Source organism: Zosterops lateralis (genome assembly GCF_965231275.1).
Source record: "Zosterops lateralis genome assembly, chromosome: 7".
NCBI classification, from domain to species: Eukaryota; Metazoa; Chordata; class Aves; order Passeriformes; family Zosteropidae; genus Zosterops; species Zosterops lateralis.
In genome coordinates, this window is record NC_139767.1 from 29,304,908 (window position 1) to 29,330,925 (window position 26,018).

At 40.4% G+C, this 26,018-nt stretch overlaps 1 protein-coding gene across 2 annotated transcripts in view; it reads right to left on the bottom strand.

Moving 5' to 3' along the window:
* Positions 1-5,840: 5,840 nt before the first annotated feature.
* The window catches only part of SNX4 (sorting nexin 4), a 32,796-nt gene continuing 12,618 nt past the window's right edge, over positions 5,841-26,018 (bottom strand). For both annotated transcript variants that reach the window (XM_083865348.1, XM_083865347.1), the window contains exons 6-14: positions 23,378-23,433; positions 18,820-18,892; positions 17,222-17,283; positions 15,678-15,743; positions 11,768-11,857; positions 10,426-10,525; positions 9,526-9,671; positions 8,080-8,194; positions 5,841-7,731 (exon numbers count right to left, since the gene is read on the bottom strand). In XM_083865348.1, the coding sequence (XP_083721474.1) occupies positions 7,684-7,731; positions 8,080-8,194; positions 9,526-9,671; positions 10,426-10,525; positions 11,768-11,857; positions 15,678-15,743; positions 17,222-17,283; positions 18,820-18,892; positions 23,378-23,433 (756 nt within the window). In that variant the 3' untranslated portion in view covers positions 5,841-7,683. The remainder of the gene's footprint in view (positions 7,732-8,079; positions 8,195-9,525; positions 9,672-10,425; positions 10,526-11,767; positions 11,858-15,677; positions 15,744-17,221; positions 17,284-18,819; positions 18,893-23,377; positions 23,434-26,018) is intronic.

Sequence of the window (26,018 nt, forward strand, 5' to 3'; positions counted from 1 at the left end):
AAACATCCAGCTGGGTTTGCAGAGTTCTGGTTTCTTCCTCCTGCTTATCTCCAACCCTGCTCCTATTAACAGGCTAATTTCCCCTCTACATCCTTATCTGCCTACTCAAAGAGGGATGTTGCGACATCGAGGTTATTAGCTGCCAAAGGTGGGGTCCTACAGCTGCTCACTACCCTCTGCTCCCCTGAAACCAGACAAATCCTGTCAACACCCCCCAAACCAGGAACCTGCTTCCCTGTGACCTCCAGGAGCATCTCCATCAGACCCTGCTCTCCAATCCCTGGGTGTTTGCTGGGAATCTTCAGCACCACAGTGCCAAAGCCATCCTGTTTTCCAGTAACTAGACATAGGGGGAAAGGAGAAACATTACCTGGATTGAGTCAATAATTCCCCAGGACCATCTGCCAAGGAACAGCACGGAGGCATCTGTCCTGCTGCTCACGCATTTGCTGGCAAGCATCACTTTATTTTACTTTTCATCATCACCTTCATTTAACTCCAGCCCAGGAAGCTCCACAGTGGATGTCAACATGAGAGAGAAAAAGGAAATGTTTTCAAATTGAAAAGTAACACGAAACCCAGCAAACACCAAATTGCCTTGTAATCGAAATCATTATATTTGTTGGTAGGAAACAGAAAAAGCCCAGCTAAGCACTATCTATTTAGCATTTTAAAGCTAAAAATAGCAGTAACTACATCAGCAGGGAGAAGGAGTTTGAACACAAAGTGAATGATCACCAGCAATTATTTCTGGATATTTTAAGTAAGTGTCCTGAAATTGAAAAAGGCAACACACGTTCAAATCCCTGTCCAGGCTTACAGGACAAATATAACCAGGTAAAGTATTAGGTAGAGGGGAGGAATCCTAAAGCCAACCATAAAGAGAAATTAGAGGTTAAAAAAGATCAATTATCTATAAGGAGGCAAGATGTACTTTGGGAAGGTTTAACACTGAGAATGATTTCAGATTTTGAAAGGATTAGAGATCTCCTCTAATAGTTTGACTACTCCTAGTTCACAAATGAGTCTGCTCCATCTGGGAATATTCCTGACACTTTACGTGGTTCAAAGGTTAATTCCTCACTTTCATTCTGAGACGTCAGAGTCAAACTTCAGCAACAGCATAGAGCTATAATGTAATAATGCCTTAAACTATAGAACAATATGCTTTTCACTTCATTTACGAGGATGCTAAAATCAAATCATGGTCTGTGCATGCTCTTCATCAACCATAGCTCCATCACAAGGGGATATTTTCTCCTGTGACACACCCAGGGTGCAGCACTAGACATTAGCTGCTTAAATTAATGCCTGTATCTCCAGAACCATTTAGCTTTTTCTCAAGCTTATAGAAGTCTCAATATAAGAGATCTCTGAACCATGGATGTTGATTTTCAACAGTTCTTGGACTTCACAAGTCTAAAAGAAGGCTGATATTTTGTCTGTTTATAAAAGTATATAACTACAGAGACTGAATTACTATAGGCCTGTCAGTCTTAAACTAATCTCTGGGAAAAGAATAGTTGATACAGGGCTAAAAGAGATTAATGCCAATCAACGTGTTCATGAAAAACAAATCTTGTCAAATTAATTCTCATTTTAAGAGATTACAGCTTCCTTGATGGAGCAATAGTATTAATGCAGCAATCCACCACAACACAGCTCTCCTCACTCCGGTTGGGCCAGTCCCGCTCTGAATCAGAAAGCCAGCCTAGCATTCCTTAAAATAAACTAAAATCTGGTCAAAGCCTTCAGGATGCAACTGGAAATGGGAACTCCTTAGGAAAGCAGGGTCCTGCTGTGCTCTCCAATTGGCTCTATGCTGGTCAGAGTCTTTACTGACAGCCTGAGCAGTAAGAGCATTACTGAGACCACGGGTGAGATGGAGGTAGAAAGGATTAGGGAGCCACTGGAAGAAGAGGAGGTTGTGCTGCTGTGAAGCAGTGATGAATCACCTGATGGGAGCAAGGAGCAGGCCAGTGGCAGGCCCTGCACAGCTCCAGACAGCCCCAGTGTGGTCAGGCTGGGAGAAGAGCCACTGGGCAACAGCAGGAGCACCAGAGGTAGCTTAGAATGAGCAGGATGACCTTGGTGGCTAACACAGTCCATGGCAGAGTACAGGGAATGTCACACAGGAGTGGGAATGCTGCTGAGGCTGTTGCAACACCTGCTCCAGGCTGACAAATGGTAGATGAGGAGGGATCTTGCTGCAGTACAAGGAGCCCACAGCTCTTCCCTGCTGCCCTCTGAGCATCCAATATCTCCAGGGCCATCCGAGGTAAGCAGGCAGAAGCCACCAGCACTGTGCTTGGAACCTAATCAAAACAAAGGAGACTGGAAAGAAAGTCTTTTTGGCCCCAGGAACAACCATCATGAGACTTGGCCTCTCAGAGAGCACACACTTCAGAAAAACCTCATTCAAAGCAGCACCGGGGCAGGATGACTCTGCCATCTCCTACACAGGACTGCAGCTTGCACAAGTGGCCACAGATCATTCCTTCTGACCATGCAGCTGGCACCAATCCAAGCAGTTATTAAACATAAATAAATGAATAAAAATACTGCTAGCTCAGAAACCTCTGAGTCCAACTACAGCAGTGTTTGTGCAGTGCAAAAAGCACCCAAGCTGCAAATCACAGTGTAATACACTGTATTATTAACAGCAATCTACAGCAGGACACAAACTCAGCACTAAAACCTGCATGGAAAACTGCTCCAGATTACTCATCCCTTTGTGTTTAGGCTTCAGTTACAACACGGCTGTTGCATCGCTCTTGTACCTCCGCAGGGCAGGAGAAGAGAAGGTAGCCTTGACCTCCCTCCCGCAGCAGGATCCCAGATCCCGGCCCTACGAGCTCCTGCTGGAGACCCACCAGAGGGCGGTCGGGGTTGCCTTTTCCCTCTGACTGAGTAGTTTTTCCACCTTTGCGTCCTGGGGAGCCTCACCACAACGTCACTTTTTATCTTCTGCGGCCACTTAGAGCTGCTTTCCGAAGAGAATATAATTGGTGTTATCACATGCCACAGATATCTACAGATAACAGAACATGTTTGCTACAGAGGAAGAAGTTATTTATTAATTGTAGTCCCGGGCTTGTTGGGGCAGCCTCTTTTAGAGCTGCATCAGACAGCAGGCCCCCAGATTCCATGGCTGATTAGGCTGGTGTTTATAGGATTGGAATGCCCACAGTTTATGTTGGTTTTTGAAGACTGAGGCTCCTTCTCCTGTTTTATTTATTCAGAAAGGTGAAAACTACCATATTAAATATAGATATAGCATATTAGACAAAATAAATCTCCCCATCTGAGCTATGTCACACCAATGTCAGTGGCATGACAGAGGAAACTCAGCTTCAAGACCACAAGTTTCAGTCAGAGATTATCATTATACTACCATTAGTATTACACAGCTGTCTTTGACAGCTCTTGAAACCTCCTTTCCTCCTGCTTTCATCTTCCTCACTTTCTTGTTTTCTCCAAAACAAGGACCCTTTTCCCTTTTCCTGCACAGCCCAGTCTGCAGGTACAGAAGATTTCCATCTGCTCTTCTCTCCAGTTCCACCACCTATCCCATCCCTGCTGTCTTTCTTCCCTGCCTCATCTCCTTTCCTCCTCACCCTCTTGTGTATGTCTCCTCAAAACCCATCTGCCCTCACGTGCAGCTTTACTCCATCCTTACCTGTCTGGTATGCCACCATCTCTCCTTACCTCCAAAACAACCCCAAATCCTTCCTGATTTGTCTTTGTTTCATGTTGTAGGTTTGTTCTACAATCAGAGCAAAAGATCCTTGTTGAAGAAAACACAGCATTAGGAAGGCCAGTCTAGGTAAGCTGTTCAAAAGAAACCAAAAGGCAGCCAGCAAAACAAACAAACTGTTTCTCCTCTGCATTTGACCCTTCAGAAAGTCAGAATCACAAAATCCTTTGCGTTGCAGAACACAGCAGACAGAGGGTCACAATCCTTTGCTTTAGCAGGAACTTGAGGCTCTCCAGACTTCCCATAGTACTTACCCATAGCAGTGCTATTGTGGAGAGGACATAGGTGACCTCTCCAGTTTCAGCTGAGGGGACAACCAAGCCTCTGTCACTCAAGAGAGACACCTCTCTGCTCACAGCTGCAGTGAGCATCCTGCCCACCCCAGTGGCCGCCCGTAGAGGGAGGCAGCTCACAGCACTTTCTGTCCTGCACTGCCAAGGGTCTCTCAGGAGACAGATGGAGAGTGACATTGTTAGGGAGACGCCTCTGACCGTCTCCCCAAGGGAAACACAGCTCTGCTGGGGAAGCAGGTGGGAGCCCTCCAGGCAGGAGCAGACAGGGACTCATAGCAGCAGCAAAGCCACTGTTTTTACTGGTGACATACAAGTACGTTGTACTTGGATTTCACACCAAGACCTGTGCTCCAAGTTTCCCAGCTCCCATTCCACTTGTTTCCTCTCTTTGCATTATTTCTAGAGCAGCCCTTGTGAGGATTTTCATTACACACTGCGCCTCCCCTCACAGAGCTCTGCAGGCCAACATGAGACAGAGGCATCAAGAATGGGCAGAACAGGAGGCACAAGGAAATGTGGATTAGAGCCCTGCCCTGCCAATTGTGTGACAAGCACAGGGATTTAAGACAACTTCCTTCTGTGTAATCCTTTAGGCAACATTAGAAAGTGTTTCTCAGTTCTTGAACCAAGATGAACGAAGGAATTTCACTGGTAGGGAGAGTGATACAGGAAGATATCCTGAGCTGCAGAGCCCTGGGACTGCAGCCTAGCTCTGCTGGCTCTGCTGTGTGTTTGGCCACAGCCAACACTTTCCTCAGGCTCACCTGCACAAGGAAAACTCCTCAGTGTGGCTCAAGCTCCAAGATTTGCTCTGCGCCTGCCAAGGTTGTCCCTGCACACAGCTGCCAGGTCAACACTGCTCGGGCTGATGTGCCAGATACTGAAATAATATATTACAAAAAGAGAGTTCATAAAACTCTATCTTTCCATTGCAGTTGGCTCCATCACCCCTGCTACATTTCAGGAACAGACAACAGTAGCAACTAAAATGCACTGACAAGACAAGATCCTGCTAGTAATGGGGAAGGTCAGAGATAGCACAGCCAGTGATAATCCACCCAGCAAAGCTTCCTGGGACAGAAGCAACAGGATCAGCAGATCAGATGATCCAGGCAGGTAAACATTTTCACATAAAAGCATTTTGTTGAGATTAAGTTAAAATGTTCTTCCTACTTGCTATAATTCTCAAGACACCAATTTTTGATGTTTACTGGATAACTGGCAAAGTGGAACGAGTTACAGGAGTTAAATCCAGCCTGCAACTGGAAAAATGCATACTTTGCAAGTGTACATCTGTCACGTGGGCTTTGTTACCTACATGGAAACAGCCATTAACTGGCTGGTTTCACCTTAAAAAGTTGAAAAGCTAAAAGAGGAGGAGAAACCTTCACAGTTTGCTATGATTCCCAACTATACAGACCACATGCAATGCTTTCCTGGAAAGACAGAAGTAAAAGAAACAAAGTTATTGCAAATTACCCTTAATTTGCCTTTCACATAATTTCTGTCAAATAAGGCAAAATGTTTTCAAAAGCATCTTCTCTCAACTAGATGTACACATGAATGAAATTCAGACAGCTGACTTGTACCAAGCATCAATTTTTGGCTTCAGCATTATGTTCCTACCTAAAAGGAAAGCTGTGCACAATTCACCAAATTTTAAATCCCAATTTGGAGGCCATTTGAGAGCCAAGATGAACAAGAACTACTTTCAAGAAATCAAATAGCAGCTTTCAGAATAGGAAAGACAAGAGTTTTTTACAAAAAAAACCCCCAACATAACAAAAATATCAAAGAGCAATTTTATTTATCTTATTTGGCACAAAACTTACAAGAACTGTTTTGTTCCCTTCTTAAATTTTAGTACAACTAGCAAGGAAAAAAAAGGCATACTAATACATTTAATGAGCTGTACAGCAAGTGACATGTGGAAAGAGGCACCAGAAAGATCTACCAAAAATCAAAGTGCATGAAAAATACCTACTCTGAGCGCCTCATGGTATTGTATTAAGGCACCACTCTTTTAGAAGGTTCACTGAATACATCAAGTGTGCAACTTCTTGATTTGGAATGTGAGAGTCCTTCAGCCTGTATCAGAACTGGATACTGCAACCTCTGGATGGAGCAATGTTTCTCTTTGTAGATATTAAAGGAAGAGACCACTTTGTGCCCAACATCATCTCTCAGCCAGGCATGTCACTGTCATATGCTTTGAAAAAGCCAACACAGGTCATCAGAGTACCAGCACTTTACTTCAGAGTTCTAAGCTGTAGTGTGCACCAGACCTATGCATTCTTTACAATGGTTTTATAGAAAAGAAAGGTTGAAGAGACAAAACTAACATGAGACATACCAGTAAATACATTTAGATAGTTTTATCAAAAGAACATTTAAAGACTTTCTGGAGTATCTCTTAAAAAAAAATCTGAATAGTGTTATAATCCAAAATAATTAAATACACTTTTCAACAGATTCTTACAAAGCTTCCTTCAGAACTAGAAATCAAGTCTGACAAATTCCACAAGACTTCAGGAACTTTCAGTAAGGATGTAGAAAAAGGCCAGTATTAGACAGTGGTAGGGATTTTCATAATTGGAAACATTTAATGCAAATCCTGTAACTTTAAATCATGTTATACAGGTGTGTATATACATACACACGTACACACACACTCACACACACTGAAACATCATTACAAGGGCCAAACAGACACCTTGGTTCATCGTGGGTTCTGCACATCACTGCTCTGAAGTATGACAGAAGCTGCACCAGGTTTATTATTTCAGCACCTTCATTAAGAACTATTTAAGAACCAAACCACTTCAGTTACAAGGTGCCAGAGGCCAGGTTCACAGCAAGTGTAAACAGGTTCCAAACAACCAAAGAGAAGTTGCATCTGCTTCTTACCAACTTTGACTTTGGTTTTTCTGCTCAGCTGGATCACCAGTCTCCTTTACTTGCAGGAAGAAGTTTAGTAAGAAATCAGTGCCCGTATCAAAACTGAAGTGGGAATCAGTAAATGCAGAATATTGTTATCAAACCACTGTACAACACCTCTACTGTAGAGAGTTTCAAACATCTCAGGAGTTTGAGACTGCTTAACCTGAACTCTGGAAAAACATATTTCTCTATGGACATGCAAAGGCATTTAAATATGAACTCTAGGCATTACAATATTTCATTTTTTGTCCTCTTATGGTGTAGACCTCAAGAACACAATTGTGTGCCCCATTATAAAACCAAAGCACCCTTGAGCATTAAAAATTCTAAACAGCAAGGGTTGGAAAGAAGGGCATCTGGAAGTGATCTACACATTACAGAGCATGGTGTTTCACAAGTCTCTGAACAGTTTAGTTCATACTTTCTGGGATAACTTTCCCAATACCTTTGTCCCAATACAGAGCTGTAGTTTTCAGTAACTCTTTTACCCCTGCATTATTTGCTACCACATATAAAATATGCCACAGAAGTGGCAGTCAGGGCTAAACATTTAACAACATGTCCTTTTCATCCTTTATTAACAATTACATTTATTTCATGATTTGTATGTAAGTCATGTAGCAATATAACATTGGTGTTATACACTGTGCTTCCATTCTCTGGCACTTGGAGGAGGAATTCATTTCCAGATAGTCACATCTTGCTGAAGCATTCCTTTGCATTTGTCCAAACCTGAATCCCCTTTTAAAAGAACAGTTAAAAATCAATAGATGGGAATATACTCTATTTGCAAACCTTGTCCACAACTTTATTCAACAGAAGACTCTACAAAGAAGTCCCATAGAACTTCACAGAAGAAGGGAGAGACCACATTGAAATTGGACCGCACTGTCTATTTTATATCTATATCCATATCTTAACATTAACATGTCACTGAGTTCATAGTAGGATGGAGTATGTGGGATGGTTGTATGGTAGTGACTTCCCATCTTCTGTGACTGCCATGTTCCCAGTTACTGACAGTCTGCATCTGCCCCCCTGCTGGCAGGACAAACACACTGGGCCAGCCTTTCCCAAGCCACAACGTACCTTTTTGCACATGCTAATCTGCATAACAGCATAGCTTATAAGTGCCTCCTTCAAATCATGATTCTTCTGCTCTTTGAACCGTTCAATGTCAGCCCAGGCACTTTTCACAAAGTCTCTGAAATTTAAAGCAATGATTTCTGTTAGTAAGTGTTTTACCTCAGCTCTGGACATTCAGCAGAGAAGCTGTGTATGACAGAGTGCTCTGTCTTTCAGTCAGTAAATCAAGTCCTGCAAATATTATGCATCCCTCAGTGTCCTCATTTTACAACTGGCACCACTACCTAACTCTCCACCTTCTTTTTAAGATTTTTAACCTAGATTTTCACAGGATACATTAGGATGTTTGTTTGTTCTGGTGCGGTCTTTTTCCTCAGGAAGTATCACTGCCATAGAAGCAGCGTAAGTCAGAATATACTTTTTTCCTTCAGATTCTGTTGGGGTAACTAATTATCTCTATGCCAACGTTCAGCATGTTTCTTTTTCAATTGTCAAGTCAGAATCTTCATCTCCCCAGTATGAAAATTCTCTTGTTTGTCAGGATGTGAGACAGTAAAGTACAATAAACATTTACAATGCAAATTTAACTTTTACAATTCACTTCAGAAATTAATTTTGTTGGTTTGGTGATGTGTAGTCAGGTCTCCTTAACGTAAACGGAGGCATATATCTGTAATTCATACTTTCATTTGTGCTGGACTAGCATTCACTCAAAAATTGCTTCCAGAGCTACAAAAGCACATCTCGGGTACATCTGCCAAAATTACTAAGATATTGCATTTCCTGAGTGTCTTGTTGTTTTGAACTATTCATGAACTAGTCTTATCCTTCCAGCCCTAATGCTAACATATCAGGAGATACCACATTTACCCCTTGTGTTATATGACATGCTTTGACAAAATCCCATTGCTTTAAGAAAGTTAGTTCCTATTTTTCATTTTTGCATACCTGAAGAAAATTTCATTAAAGCACCAAGAAGCAACAACTCCCCAGACTTTCTAATCTCTTTCAAACACAAATAAGGTGTCCCCCATATGAGCAGTTGTAGGATATGGGCTCAGCACCCTTACACATAAACCAAACTAAATACTGTATTTGAAGCAAATCAGCCTTTGAGTCTCAGCCTATTCAGCTGCAGACCTCCAAGCCCACCTGCTAAATATATTACTAGTGGAACATAAAAGCATGCAAGTCAGCTATTAGAGTGGGCTCAGTAACTGGGAAAGTCATCAGGTTTTACATAAGCCATACACTCAGACCAGAAGCTAACTGCATGTACTGCACTTTATTTCACAACTTGCAGCTGACAGGAGCTTTTATAGACAGCTCATAAACACCAAGAATATATTAAAAACACTTATAAAATGCAAACACCTTCAAGAGCATCCAGTCAAGGACTTTTGCTAAGACAAGCCCTGTGCTTTCTTTGAAACAGTCAAGTCCATTTACCTGCCCTCCAGATTTTTAGACTTCAGTTGCTCTTCTCCTTCCTGTATCTGCTCTTCTAGAACCTTTATCTTGGCTTCCCTCTGCTCAGGGGTTTCTTGCCCAAAGAGCTTGCTGGTCATCCCCTTCAGGGAGAAGGTTCTCACAGTCTACAAAAAACAAGGATACTCTCTCTAGGTTTGGCATGTCCTGAGCACAGCCACAGGACATCAGGTGACTTTTATTGGCATTTGTGCTACTATTTGGCTGATTTTTTGCTTTATTTTTCATTTCATTAATTGATAAGTAGCTCTGGTGACTCAGACTAAGCAAAGCGGGGAGGAGGTAATTTGATGTTCAAACACTTTAAGGCTGACTTTAAGGGGGAACTTTCAGAGCAGCCTTCCTAGTGATGTAGGAAGAGAAACAAAAGCCATAAAGGCATTCCATAAGGAACATCAATAGATCCAAGAGCAACATCAAAAATTCTAAAACTGTCAGTAACCATTTTCAGATAATATTTTATAATATTTTAGGTAATGTTATCTCCCATATAAAATGGACTAACACAACATATCAATAACACCCACTGTTCAAAAGACAAAGGGAGTCTTTCAGAATTCCCAACATTTTCATCTTTAGGATAGAGCCATCTACAGATAGAGTGTTATTCTGCTCCAGTCATATTTACTGCAACCCTTTACTTGCTCTGTATTCAATAAAAGAAGTTTGGCACAAACAGCTTATGTCACCAAGAACCAAGTTACTTTAAACCTCACATGTCTCTAGCTCATATGATACCACTTCTCAAAAGCAGCAGCCAGCATGCTGGTGCCATTTAAATATCATTTTAAGTAACTTGGCTCAAGTAAAAAATAAATTCAGAAAGAGGCATCTTGGAGAAGAAAGTGGAAAAAGACTCACTCCTGTTGCCAGCTCCTCACACTGCTGTTTCTTAGATGTTAAGTCCTGTGCAGCCATTTCCAAATCATATTGCATTAGTTCGTGCTTCCTGCAAACTGCCCTGGAAAGTAAAGTAATGAAAGATCTGTCACGAAATACTTTGTTTTGCTACGTTTCCCTCCATTTACACTTTACAAATTGCATCATGTTTTGTTTGTTTTTGACAGGAAGCACCTGTAATTATTCATCTAGCCTAAATTCAACAGCCCTATCACAGACTGCATAACTCTGCAAATGCTGTAGTTAAGCAAGCTTGGATCAAAGTATAAAGTTTTTAGTACAACAGCATTCTGCTTCTCTTTTTAGATTCATTCCAAGATACACTCAGCAATACAAGCCCTACCACCTCCTTAAGGACATCACTGTAAAACAGTTTAATTCAAAATACATTACAGAAATATCACAGCTTTGACAAAAGATACCTGGAGATGGTACCTGTCACAGCAGCAATCTGTCAATCAACCATAAAACTCATCACATTTTCTTTCTTGAACAATGAAACAAGAAACTGCTTTTTGACTCATACAGTGCCTTTCATCTGGAAAAGAGGAGTTTCCTCTGGCCACCTGCAGTAACTCCCAGTCCTGTGTGGGCTGATGATGCTACATCCGCACTCCACAGCCGGATGCACACTCGTCTCCCAGGAGAGGCTACCAGTGCTCCAGGTTCCCACACAGCAGCCCTCACACTTGCCAACCCAATTCTCTGCTGGACCTCTCCAAGAGGTTCAGAGCCAACCCTTGCAAAGCACAATAGCTTCTTTAGGCACAGCCTTGCAGCATAAAGCAATCTGCTTTTGTGTCCAGGCTTGTTAGGGGTGACTGTTTGACAAAGACTAATGTAAAACAAAACAAAAAGTTGGTATTTAAATGCACAGCACTGTGCAGCAGATGAAAGTTATACCAGGCACTTTGAAAGTTCCTGGAATTTATAATGGCTGTAGCAGCTCTGTTTGGCCTATCTCATTCAAAAGCTGGAGCTTTCAGCACACTGGGGCATTATTACACCAAAAGCCAAGGAAACAGTGGAACCAGAGGAATAAACAGCATTTTCTTCCATAGTAGACAAATTTTAACATTTCTGTCTTTTCACTACTGATCAGATCAGTTCTAATCTGTAATGCCACTCACATGACAATCAAGTACAAGTAAGAAGAATAAGAAACAAGAACATGGAGACTCTGCAACACCGGAATTTCCCTTTCTCAGACAACACAAGAGGATGCCAGACTAAATTAAATATCAACATCACATTAGAGAAAACGACTACAGTTTGTTTTTGAGCTCTAGACTTCTGTACATACCGCAGTGCTTCTGCATAGAAGAGGTATTCCTTCAGCTGATCTGCATAGTGCTCCTCTTCTTCCAGTATGTCATCAATAGAAGCTGCATATCTAGTGGAAAACAGCCACAGTTAAATGTAAAGCTGATTAATTTAACCTTCAAGGATACACATCCAGAAACAAGGGAGAACACCAGTTTGACAGAAACAGCTGTGACAAGCAGCAAAGAACCCTTCCAAAAAGGGTTTTTTCTTTGTTTTTAATTAGACTCTGAATCAGCTAATGTCAACATTCCCGTGGGCCGGCTTCTTTGGTTGTTGCAACAATGAATCTTTTGACAAGTACAAAACCCATCATAAGTCTCCTGCTGAAGAAGAGACAGCTTTTCTTACAGGAAAAAAACCTATTTATTCCTTTTCTTCAGCGGACAGTCAATAGGCAGCACCAAGACAAAAAAAAAGACAAGGTGCAAAAGAAATCCTTCAAGGGCCAGGAATGTGAACATCACACCTTCTGGAAAGCAGAGGCTGCTTCCATGGCTTGTTATTCAGCCTGAGTACAACATAACTCACAGGGGTGCCCTGAACACCACAACATTAAGTCCCTTGAGCTTCTTCAAACTCTATAACTTTGTCTACTGTATAAATCAGATATATTAATTCACAGCAACAGGAAGTTTAACTCTCCTTTTAGGGAGAAATCTGAAGTACAAGGGCTTGGACCAAATGTGCAGCTCTTGCATTCAGGAGTTTTGTTATTTAGGCTGATGTTGCCTACCACTAGCAAAAAGCACTATTTTTCTGGTTAATACTGCTTATTTGACAGTATTTAGTGTGTTCTTGCTGACCAAGGTGACTGTCTTGGAAAGATTTGAAGGGACAGGCCTACAACTAAGAGGTAACTGCACATCTCACTTGGCACAGCCACAGAAATCAGACTCCTCTTTAGCCTCAGGGCATGTGCCACTGGAGATAACCAGGATGAATGAGAGCCCACACAAATACCTTAATCTATTCTGCTAACTCAGTCTGGATTCTCAGCTATGTGGCAATCTCTCACACATCTGCAGGCGCTCTGAAGTGAGCATATATCCATTCTTCTCTAGCAACCAGCACAACGTGACCCAAACGCTAATTATAGCACCTCTTGGCTTTCAAGATTTTGCAAAATCTTTGCATTTTTCCTTTTCTCCCTCTGCCTCTCCAGTAATTGGCTCTGTGGAAGAAGTGGCAGAGTCTCAAGCTGAAAGAGAACCAGTAACATGAATTTGGGAAGTCTGCAAGTATGATGAGTTGTTTTGATGCTCTGTGAAATCAAAGACATGGCACATCCAAGAAAAGCCCTACCAAGGCTCTTGGTGATGAATAAATATAACATATGAAGTGGTCAGCAATAGCAGACCAGTTTAATTAGAAGGGATTAAAGAACAGGGAGAACAAGAAGTCATATTATGAATCAAAGTAAGGAATAAGTCAAAACTGTGGAAAAATACACTTGTTCTGAAAAAATCCTGCAGCCACACAGGTCATAAATGGTTTACCCTATTTTAAGTTCTGCAATGCAATAATTTTAGTATAGTGGTTAGATTTCTCAGGGCAGCAGATGGACCACATTTCATTTTCAAGTAAGATCTAAGTTTAGAGCAGTGCTAGAGCTCATCTGTGGCAGATCAACTCTCAGAAAAGAACCTCAAAAACAACCAAAAAATCTCACCAAACAAAATCCTACCTTACCTAGACAGGTTTTTATAATGAGTTTGATTTGGGAGGAAAAAAATGTAAGCTACATTTCTGACTGCCTAAACTTAAGCAAACTAGAGAAAGTGTTAAGGAGAAACACTGCAGTTAGCTCTAAAGGTACCTGACATGGTATCACTCTTCGTGTAAGCTGTTAACTAAACCCTTGTTTTAGTTTAGACTGGTTCAATATATAATGACAATCTAGTTGATACAGAGATAAAGGGTCACTCATTAATGGAATAAAGGACAGAAGTCAAAAGTTTGGCATTTTCTTTCTTTCATCTTTTAAATGCCAGTTATAGCCATTCACTCCAACTTTCTCAGCATAGTCTGTCACTTCAGCCAGCCTCATCTTGTAATAAAGCACATACCCAGAGAAGACACCCAGGGGTGTCTTCTTCAAATTTTTAGCAGTTATTGATCATACTAACCAATAACAACTCAAAAGCTTAAATAAACATCTAGTAAAGACTACAGCATATGGGGTAGAGAGAAAATAATTAAATTAGTTTTGAAGTTTAACATCTATATTAGGCAACCTTCTAGAATTAGCATTTTGTTGCAATAAATTCCTGCCTGATGTTATGGGAATGGTAATTGAACTCATAAGTTACACTTTAAAGAAACCATAGATATGAACCTTACTGCTAGGAGACCACACAGGTCACTGAATTAGTCCCTGAACCTCACAACTGCTGCTTCTTGCTTGATGGTCATCACTAAGGGATTACTGTTGTACAAGAGTGCAAGAGAAGAGGAGATGACATACAATGAAAGATATCTCAGACTTCATGCAGTGAGTAAAATTACCCAGAATAGCAGTTATCCACTGCCATTGATCTGGATCTGTGTTACAGACAGAAATATTAAATATTATAAGAGGGTTCAGCCTCCTGACTGAGAAGTGAGACAACCTTCTTTCAATTGCTTATGCATTTCCAGGTGTTTGATATTTTCATGTGGTGTATCTGAACCACTGAAAACCTACGTGTGATTCCTTAACTCCACTATATTATACTAAGTTTTCACAATCTCTTTGATTCCTGCCTACTGCAGTCAGTGTTTAACATTGTATTCCACCCCTACTTCAACTATATTTCTTATGAAAGCAGAATACATCCTCCATAGTTTACTCTCACCAGAGCCCTCTGCCCTGAAAGTATTACAGCTTTTCTTGTATGGAAACCACCCCATTAGACAAAACACAGAACTGTGAATAAATTATTCAGAAGGGGTCAAATTCTTAAAGTTTTGATAAAAGCAGAATTACTCTAAAGAAGCTGAGAGCATGGCTCTTCAAACCCTTCAACCTGGCAAGGCCAGTAACAATTAACCTGTTAACTTGACACCCCCAGTAACAATCAGGCAGTAGTATACATGTAAATCTGCCCTATAAACTAAACCTGAGAATTTTATTTCCACAGGAATTACACTTTATTGGTAAAAATATTGCATGAAGTGTCAAACACCTTCCATCTTTCGCTGGAGTTGTTACTTATCTGTTGTGTGGGATTACAGAAGAGGGATAAGAGTGGTAAGAAATGCTGTTTCACTTGCTATATGTGACTATCTGAAAAGCAGAAGCCATGAGCTTAGAATACCACTCCTGTGGCACTCTCAAGTGCTAGACTCTTATTTTGAAGGCTGTGCTTCACATACTCTGCCAAATCACTCTAAAGATGCAAAGAGAGAGGATTCTTTACTTTATTATATCCAGTCAGTGTTTTTTTCAAGAATCCACTGGAGTTTTGGTGCCGATTAATTAAATTTCTTAACTCCCTGTAATTAAGTCCAAATCTGTGTACCATCTACCACACGGTACAAAATGCTGCTATCAAAACCAAATGGATCTCATCAGGTCTGCAGTGCATTAAGTTGTATTCCACCAGTTTCTGGCATAGTAGCTTAAAAGAAAAACTGGAAGGATTCCAAACTCTTCTACAATTTCAAAATAATAATAAAGAAAGAAACCCCTCTGGTTCTCCTGAGGCTTTTTGAGCTACTTAATACAGTATATGGATGCTAAAACTGTGCCTGCATCCAAGGCACAGAAACCCTGTATACCTAAAAACAACGCACCCCCAACTTTCTTGGTACTCAAATGCACTTTGAGATTGAGGGAAAAGAGAGGAAAGAGGGAGAGTTCCACATCTGGCTTACATCAAACTATCAGATATTCAGTCAGTACTTACACATCCATGTGGTGGCCAGCACTCTGCAACCCATCCCCCATCTCCTTCTCTATTGCACTCCACTCACTGTAGGAAAAACAAACGAGAAACAACATCACACATGAAGGGTAAGGGAAGTTAATAAGCTGCATCCTGTATATAGTTTCTTTCCAGGTGACACCTGAATGGAAACTGCCTCTAAGTTAGACTCGGTCAAACTATGTTTTTTTTCTTTAAGGAACAGCACTGACAATGCGACAAGACCATTTATGGGACTTTGTAAAACAATTGTCCCTAAACTCATTGTCACAAATACAGTTAGTTTGGGATGGGTTTTGAGCATAACCTTGTTTAAGTAGCTGAAACTCAATTTAAAACAAAATCAAACAAACAAAACCAAACCACTAGGCACTTAATATAACTGGACTACAACAATGGTGAACTTTCTGAAATACATTTTGGGCCCACCAAGAATATACTAAGCTTTCCAGACTTCCAGGGTAGAAGATAGAAGACTGTCATTCCAAAAACCAAACGGTGGGATTTGACTTTTATAAGCATTTTATTCTCCTGAAACTATCTGATGTATGTAGCTTTATGTTTTCATAGGAGACTCCTGTTTAGCTCTATCCATAAAGAAAAATTCCAACTTGCAAATTGATAATTGTCTCAATTATCTATTTACATTAGAGATATTATTTAGATAAAGAAAGAAACAGAACTACAGAAAAGATAGCAAGAGACTTGTTCTGGACATCCTGGTATGTACACTGCTATTTTAATTGTGTTCTCAGCTTTGAGAAACCTTATGAGAGTTCTTAGTTACAAGAATTACACCCACAACTCTTTTTACAAGGAAAAAAGAGGTTCTCCTTATATTTCACATAATTTATGTGTAATGCATCTATTCTGTCCTTCACTTTTTCATAAACATTCCACTCTGCTGATGTTGATATTTGTTTGTCTTTGGGTTATTACAGAACTACACCTAATTTCATTTTAAAACCCCCAATGAGAAAGACATCTGCAATCCATTAACCCAGAGAATTAAATTTAGCACTTGAACAGTGTGTAGAAGCAGGAGGTTTCCCTTAACCAGAAGTTTAGATTCTTGAATTCTCCAGTGAGATGGAAAACTTGAGCATGCAATTCCCTCATATAAATCAAAAAAACGATTGGCAAATTCACTTCTAAAAGCTACTAAAATTGGATAGATATAATTGTGGATTTTTATCCATTAAAAGAACCTAGAAGCTTTTTCAGAGACAACTGCATGAAGAACAGTGAGTTACTTTCTGAAGAAATAAAATGCCAACACAGCAGCAGAAGGCCCAAAGGTCTGGTACACAAAGCAAAAAGCTGCAATCCTCCACTAGAGACTAAGCTCAGCGGATCTGGAGATCTCTGCATGCAGCACAGAAATCTCATTAGCACTGCAATACAGAGTTTTTCTAGACAATGAAATGTTTCAGATATATGTTTTTCAAAAGCACAACAACACAATCAAGAAATTCCCTTCTCTCTTCCCATAACTGTGTATATTTAAAAATTGGATGAACTCTTACCTGAATACTCTTCCGTAGTTGCCATGGACTTTATAGACACCATAAAGCCGGTCTGCTACCCTCTAAAACATTTTAGAGACAGGTTTTGGTCAACAACATTGAGTGCAATTGCTTTATGAAAACCCACATACATACTCCAAGCTAAAGCCCTAATGTTCTTACACATGTAAACAAGATTAGGCCTAAATCTAACATAAGCTGATACTGAAAGAAAAAATAAAAATATCAACAGCATTAAATGCTGGAAGACTGAAGTCACAATCAAGCCTATATTGAAAAGTAGCATTTCAAATCTATCTTTGGAAGTGCTCATTGATAGGACATGTCTGTGGAGACCATAATTAAGTTCCATTCAGTTTTTGATAACCAAATATAGAGCATTCTTTATCTGAATAATGCCAAATTTATGCACACACTTGTTTATTTAATTTATAAATGGCAAGTCAGAACTCCATCTTGACATCAGTACTGTAGGGAAACCTTCAGTAAAATTCTAACAAGTGACTAGATTTTTCCACCCAGCTGAGTGAACTGAGAGAAAGGAAATGAGCTATCCATTGCAGATCTCATTGCTTGAGCTAGAGGTCATTTCAGCTGTTTGGAGTGCCAGTACCTGCTGCAGCCAGCACTACAATGCTGGCAAAACCTCAGAAGAAAAGACACGTGTACACTCTGAAGTGTGAGTTGTAATCCAGATAATGCCCTTGGAATCGTGATGTTCCAATGAATGAGAGTGAAGTTCTGCAAGAGCTACCATATTTATTATTATGTCTGTCACAGCAGTAGTGAAAAGGAAACGCAAACAAATTGCCCAACAGATCTCACACACACAACCCTGAGAAAACAGGGCTGTCTGTAGAACACCACTCTTGAGAGTGATTAATTCTCTCAAGAACCTGAGTTTAGCAGAGCAATCCATTACTGTGCTCACTGCCACACAGGTCCATTGAAAATTAAATCCCTGTTGAACATACTAAAAAGAAGCATCACACTCTCATTATTGGAATTGTAATTTCCTATTTCCTTTTTGTGTCTTTAAAAAAAATAACAACCTTCCACTCTCAACCCACAGAGTATCTTAATGCATTACATAATTGTTGTCATCATTAGAAAGACTATTATTCATTGCAGATCAATGAACAAGCCAGAAAAATAAAACACATACTGGGAAACATAAAGGATTCATACTTCAAGCTCAGGAAAAAAATGTGTTATATGTCTGACCAGAAAACTGTGTTTTGAGGCCCTTTCCAAACCAAACATCCAGCAAAGGCAAGTTTGCTGAGTAGAGAGAAGCAGACGCCTCGATCCTCTTTAAAACACCTCCCTGCAATACGTGACCATCACAGGACAGGGCAGATTAGCAACATGCACTGTCAAACCCAACCATGATATCTGGAACTCCTTCCCCCCCAAATCTGTACAAAGTCAGTGCCCTCGCCTCCTGCTGTCTCCTGCTGCACACTCCGGAGACAGACTCCCTCAAGCAAAACTGCCCTTATTCTAGAACACATATACCACTTCCCTTGACTAAACAAGAAATACTGCCTTATAAATAAATCATACTATTTGTCACGACACACATGGGAAATACTTACAGCTCTGACTCGCAGAAGGTGTGATATGACAGACTGCAGTTCATCGCTGTAGTGTTTTAGCTCAGTGAATCTCCTGGGAGCAGGAAACAGATAGTACATCATCAGCCATCATGAAAGCAAACTTTCACAGCATGCACAACAGAGCCACAACCCTGCGGCCAGGATGGAGCCTGCATTGTGTTGGAGTGGAATTAGCTGAAGACTCCTAAAGAAGTGACTGCTGAGTTTAATTTCCCTAAAGTGAGCAAACATCCCAACACTTGCAAGACTGCTGTTTTTTTTTTTTAATGTAAATGTTGAAGGCTCAGATTGAATTAAGAGATAAAATTTTATGAAATAAAAGTAGTTAGCTGTAGTTATTACATCAGTGTTTTGTTGTTAGGGTTTTTTAATTGGATTTATAGAAGGAAAGGTTAGTGAATAAGAAAACTTCTAACGAATACAAAACCAAAATCTGGTGAAGCATATTTTTCAATAAAAGCATGTTTACATTTCTGACCTGACAAAGACATTTCACTTTCAAGCTGCCTGTATCCAGTTTTAGGCACAGCTTTTCAGGGGTTCAAGGAAGCATTCACAATTACATTTTCCCTAGGGCTAATCCAAACAGTAACTGTAATGTGAAATCCTATTGAGATTTGTACCTGCACAGGAGCCATATATGGCTGAAGGCCATCAAATCACTACATCTCAGTAGTGATGTAGATGTAGGTACTAGACAGAGAAGCCATTCCATGTGACATGTGCACACTGCCGGCCTGTCACTTCTGGAGAAGAGGCATTTTATCAGCCAGACCAGTTAGGCTTCAGAAGCAATTTAAGCTGATACCTTTAGCTCTTGTTAATAACAAAGGTGAATCGTTTGCCACAGCTTTGCTAGTGACAGGTAACCAATTAAACCACAGCAACAGCCTCTTGTGTACACATAAACCCTCCCTACTATACACAAGTCTAGCTCATGACCTACTTTGGTACACAAGAATGTATTTATTTCGTTCAGATGGGAAGCCAGAAACTTCACCTAAATTACTAAACGATCTGAAAATAAACACAGAAGAATGCAACTAGAATTAAGGAACGGGAGACTGAAATTAGTGTTCCAGGTTGATGTTCAAGAATAAAAAAAACTTCATCCCTCCTCCCACACAAGCACACAGTCAGGCTTTGTATTTCAGCATAGCTTGTACCCAAGAGGTCTTACTGAAATGAGTCGGGTCACTTGTTTTGGGTGACCAAGTATGAAATTCCAGGGTTTTTCATTTAACACTTCTTCCTCTCCTGCCAGGAAGTCTTCCCCTAAAATATTCCCATCCTTACATTCAGGAAGTAAAGGCTTTATTTGACTTCTAGTATTTTTGATTTCCAAGAAGCATTTCTATAGTATTATGACACACACAGGGTTAAAGTACATAAAAAGATTTAAAAGTTAGCAGAGAAACTGTATGGGGAAAAAGAAATGTAGTCACTGATCTGCACAGTGGGATTTAGAGAGCAATCTTTTCAGTTTACACTTTATAAAATATGCACCAGGGCTGCATGTCAGACAGCTGCAGACACGTACAGTGAAGATACTTGAAATAATTGAACTAAAAACAAAAGATTAAAAAGCATGCCTGCAGCTCAGGAAGACTCCCTTTTCCACTCCAGAAATTTATAATGGAAAGTTTTATTTATCCTGTTTTGCCACAAGAAATCTTTTAGGAATGCTGTACTCCCTGAAGGCAAGAGTCAGGAACCTAGGAGGACTTTCGGTATCCTGGCCTCCAGCAGCAATACATCTTCTCTCAGACCAATTCTTCCTCAATTAAAAAAAATAATTTTTAAAAGTTACTACTTCAGAATCAAGCTGTCTTCTATTTTGTCTTATAAAAGTATAAACCAAAGTGCTGCTAATTTTTTTCCCAGTCTTCTGTGAAGATTGACAATTTTACAAATACAATTTTCAGGAAAAACTGTTTTTAACAGACTGGTGGTGCTGCAGATCAGAAGCTTATTTCTCAAGTATTTGCTTAAGTCCTACTTATTGCTCATGTTAAAAAAAGTTACATAATTATAAAGTGATTTCCAAACAGAGCTCAGTGAGGCACACAAAGGGATGTTCACTTTCCAGTATATCCTAACACCAGAAGTGTGAAACAAGACATCGTTTTGGCAATGAGTAACTGAGGCTTTTTTAACTAGCACTTTTCATTTGGTTTTACTGGTTCTGCAACATTAGCAACAGTCCAGATACTTAAGTGAGCTATTAAATTGAACTTGAGACACAAATGAAGAACTGATTGTGTCACATTGGTGTAGAAACACCAGCAGATCTCTCAAAAATATCTTTTTATGATACTGGCAAAGAAAAAGATTTCCTTTACAGTAGACAGCATATCAGTGTAAGTTATTTACTTAGTGCATTTTAGTCAGCAGTAATCCTCCTTGCATCAGGGCAGGCAGTGCCATTGTCCTGTTTTGTGAAGAGAGATACCACAAAACAGAACTGTTCACTTAAAAACAAGCCACTTGTCTGAAAAACCAGACCAAAAAAAAAAAAAGTGCTTTAGGAAAGGCTTTAGTATTTTCTAAAGAAATCTTCCACCAAAACCCAAAAGCTAGGGTTTTGATTAAAGCCCAGAAAGAGAAAGAAAGGATGAGTGTCACAAGGCCAAATCAGAGAGATTTGCAGTAGATACAAATTTACCTCTGAGTACCAGAATATCATATTTTTATCACCATTTAATTTCACCACTGAAACTATAAATTGCTTTCCACAGGAGAAGGTTTAGTTTCCAGTCTACATTTGACCTCAAAGAGCAGCCTTGTCCCAGCTGCATGAAACTCCTCATGTTGCCAAGCTGACGGGTGCAGCTCCATGGCAATCCCGACTGGGAGCTGCAGCTATTCCTCACCTGAACCTCTCCTGACCCAGCAGCCTGAAAGCCTACACCCCACACAGCAGTCACACCTTTTGTTTCAGCAAGGTGAGCTTGCTGAACCACTTCACCAGCCAGCCACACAAAAGCACCAAAGGTAAAGCAGAGGGGCCAGGCATCACATTCCAGGCAGTTCAAGCACGAGTGTGCTGGGGAGAGCAAGGCACTGTGCCTCCTGTTAGAGCCACACATGCTACAGCAAAAGGCAAACAAATAACAACTTCTGCTCAGTCATTTATTAAACAGTTTGTATCCCCAAGTGCAATTTGGAAGTTATGGAGCTGGCAGAATACAACAGAAAACATGTGCCATCTCTCAAGTGCTGTGAAGGCTCTACCAAGGCACAAACACTGGAGGACTGTTTTTGTAACAATCCCTTTCCTCATGTTCTCCTTGTATTAACCCTTTTCCTGCTTTTCAAGAAGCTACTTATCACAACAGCTTTGCTTTCTGAAACATTGTTACCTCAAAAGGATGCTCCTTAAACAGTCTTGCCCACCTGTACCTACAGTCAGACTTCTGGCAGTTTACCTGCTGTGAGAGCAGGAAAAGATAACTCCTACTGGCCACAGAGGAAGATGACTGAGGATGAAGCATTCAAACAAGGGACCATTTTCACCTGCAGATACAGAGAATTGCTGCCTTCCAATCTCATTCATGAATGTTATCCCTTATATTAAACCCTGGCTAAAAGTTTCCTGGCTGCCACAGAAGGCCCTAAAAACAAGCACAATAAAAAAGGAGGGACTGGACCAATTCACAGGTAAAGTCTATGAAGAGGTTCAGAAAGGTGTGTACCCTCTAACACTCTCAACACAATATCCCTGGATTCTATGGAAAAGACAACAGAAAGCAGTCAGGAGCAGGAGCTCTCCCCACAGAGCACGTCCTCATGCCACTGCTGGACAGCAAGTGTACCCAGAAGGGCACTTTGCACAGGTCTCCATGGCCTGTGGATGGCAAACAGCAACATCTCTGGGCCCCATCACTGCACACTGATGCTTCTAAACTACTGCAGAAGTAGAAACTCCCATTTTATCATCACATCACCGAGGGTGTGATGAACCTCCCGCTTTATATACACTGACAATTCTAAGAAGTTTTTCCATCCAGCAGATTACTCCAGTGCCTGTCCCAGAGCTCTGTGAACTGCAACAGAGCTGAACTGACCTCTGGACTTCCAAAAGCATCTGTGAAAATTGGCAGCTTGGAGAGAACTATGAACTGCAACACCAGGGTGTGTGCATCCAGAGCTGTACACTAGCAGACTTTTGGAAAGATCTACTATCAATCTGTATTCTGTTCATACTTGGAAAGATTTATTGAAAACAAATATTAAGAGGTTCTTTTTCAGACTGGTTTTGGTGGGTTTTTTTGTCCCTTCGTTTCAGTCTAAGTAAAATGAAATACTCGTTTTACACAAAGTGATGGAACTTTTCTGAATGCTTCCTGCTTCTGGAGGCAGGATTTATCAAATCTTTTCACACTATCTCTTTACTGGGCTTCTGCTAAGACTTGAAGTGCAGAAAGATAATTTTTATTTTCTGAATTTATACTAAAGAGATAGAATAATCTGTCACCTGAAGTTATAGTTGTAACTGAAAAAGGGAAAGGGAGGGAAGAAGGATGTGGAGTCTTACTTGTCTGGGTTTTTCACTCTGAATGTTGCATTAAGAGCTTTTAATCTGGAATCTGCCTGAAAAAGGGGAAAAAAAGCTTTGTTAATTTAATGCAATTAAATTTCAGTGACAAAAAAAAAATCTCAGCCTTCTGGCAGCACCATTAGAAAAATGTCCTGCCTTCATGGAATATTTAAATCTTCAAACATTGAACAAGTTGACACCAGCTGCCCTGAATGTCAGATATTTTTAATAAAAAGTCAAAAAATGGTGCTATTTTTGTGAATATGATGTAAACAGTAACCACTAAAATAAAGCTGGTATAATCCAAGTCCCACAAAAATAGTTCCTTCTTAAAATGCTGCACAAATGATGGAGTTAAGATACACAACCTCACATTCTTTTTAGATGAAGCAATTAGGTAACTTAAGACCATATGGACAAGCTATTTTATATTTCTCAAACCAAATAAAACCAGTGGTAGAGTGACCTCTATATGCTCTTTATTACCAGGAACAGTTCCCCAGTGAAATCAAAATCTTATATATGTTGTTCTCTTACTTTTTATGGCTTGCTTTACAGAAAATATGTAATTTGTATATCAGAATAGAGCCTTTTTAATGCAATGTTCTTCTCTATAGTAGAGCATATATAAATCTCTGCAGAATAAAATTCAATACCTAATTAAAAAGGTAATTGACTGCTTTAGTTTTTGAGATGTTGGTTTACCAATTACTGCAACGGTAGTATTGAACATTTCTAAGGAGATGGAGGGTTGTGTTTTTTTTTTTCAGTTTATTGAATATTAAACTGTTCAATGAATATTTACTCCTAATAAGACACCAACACAGATGAGAGATCCCAACCTCACCCATGAGGTCCACATGACTACAACTCTTCATTGCTACAAATGCATTTTACACACAGCTCACACAGGGCTCATCTATACTAAAGAAAAATGCCAATTGTGGGTAAATGGCTGGAGTTTACTTTTGATCAAAACATTCTTCTCTTCAGTAAAATGAAAAGAAATCAGCACACCTTGCAAGGTGTATAGATTTCCTATAGTGTACTCCTTTAGCTAACAGGCTGGGCCACAGCTGCAAGCAGTTACTTCAGCAGTACTTGTTAGTGCTGGTATAGGACAAAAGAATATTTTGTTCCCCATTACAGAAAACTCAGAGCTTGAAGAGCTATTTTGAATTTATCAGTGAAGGGAACACAGTGTCTTCCCAAAACAACAACAGAGTTTGTCCTTTAGGGGCCTTGTAATAGCCTCTACAGATAAGACAGGCACAGTCTGAGACCATTTCACCTCCCACTATATTTGGGCTGAGCAGAAGATACCCCATCCATAGCCTAGAGAAAAGGAGGCTCAGGGGAAACCTTATTGCTCTCTACAATTACCCAAAAGGAGGTTGCAGCGAGGTGGAGGTTGGTCTCTTCTCCCACATAACAAGCAGGACAAGAGGAACCAGCCTCAAGTTGCTTCAGGGGAAGTTCAGATTGGAGGCCAGGAAAAATTTCTTTACGAAAGGATTGCCAAACACAGGATCAGGCTGCCCACAGGAGTGTTGGAGTCACCATTCCTTGATGCGTTTAAAAGATATGCTGATGTGGCACCCAGGGGCATGTTTTAGTGCTGGACTGCTGGCAGACTCACATTAACTGTAGCTGTTCTTCCAAAGACCAAACCACCAAAACGAAGTATAGTCCACAAACCAAAAGGTAAAGAAACAAAACCCTCCAGACCAAGACTGACTGACATTAGGAGAAAGCAGGCGCATTGACACCACTGCATGTGACACTTCTCTAAGAGTATCTTGCAAAGGAAAGACAAGGCAGCATAGGGAAGCATGTCCCAAATAGCACAAGGACCACAAAACACTGCAGGAGCTCCAAGTCCAGCCTTTATACTTATTCAGAGCACTTCTGAGGCTTGTATGTATAGCCTTGGTTCTCCCACTGCCATACCCCAACAAATCAATACACAAGCCAGTTACATCTTGGGTTATTCACACACATATCTGTAGGTGCTCCTCACACATCCTCTTACAGTACAAACATCACCCAGATACACTGATGTTATCAGAATCCTTCCCTCTGGAGCAGCTACTTCCCAAAACCCTGTATTTATGTTGAAACAGCAGGCACCAAAGCCATTTGAGTCTGTTGGGGCAGCAGGCACATCCAAAAGCTTTAGACTTAGAAAGGACAACTTCCTACCCTACAGCTGGAGGGCAAGTTTTTGTCTTTTTGTCAGAGGCACACATAGTGCTCTGAAGGAAGAGTTCAGTAGGTTCATACAAGCACTGTCAGGCAGCCACCATGACCCTGACAATGCCCAGCCATCTCAGTGGGGCTATTTCCTTTTTGCCCATTGCAGCACAATAACTCTCACACATCACTTTTGAGCACTTACACCAGAGTTAGGCTTCTAGAGAAACATCTGTCCAGTCTTAAAATTGATTTAAGAGTAACAAGCACAAGCATTTTGGAGATGAATCACCCATCAAATGAGGTACAGCTGAGGAGTTTTCACAGAGTTAATGCCTACTATGATCTTATAATCATTTATGTAAACTAAAGAGAGATGGGAATTTTCTCTTTCCTACAGGAAGGGTTAAAATCTCAAGTGACAAATCCCTTAAATTAAAAATCC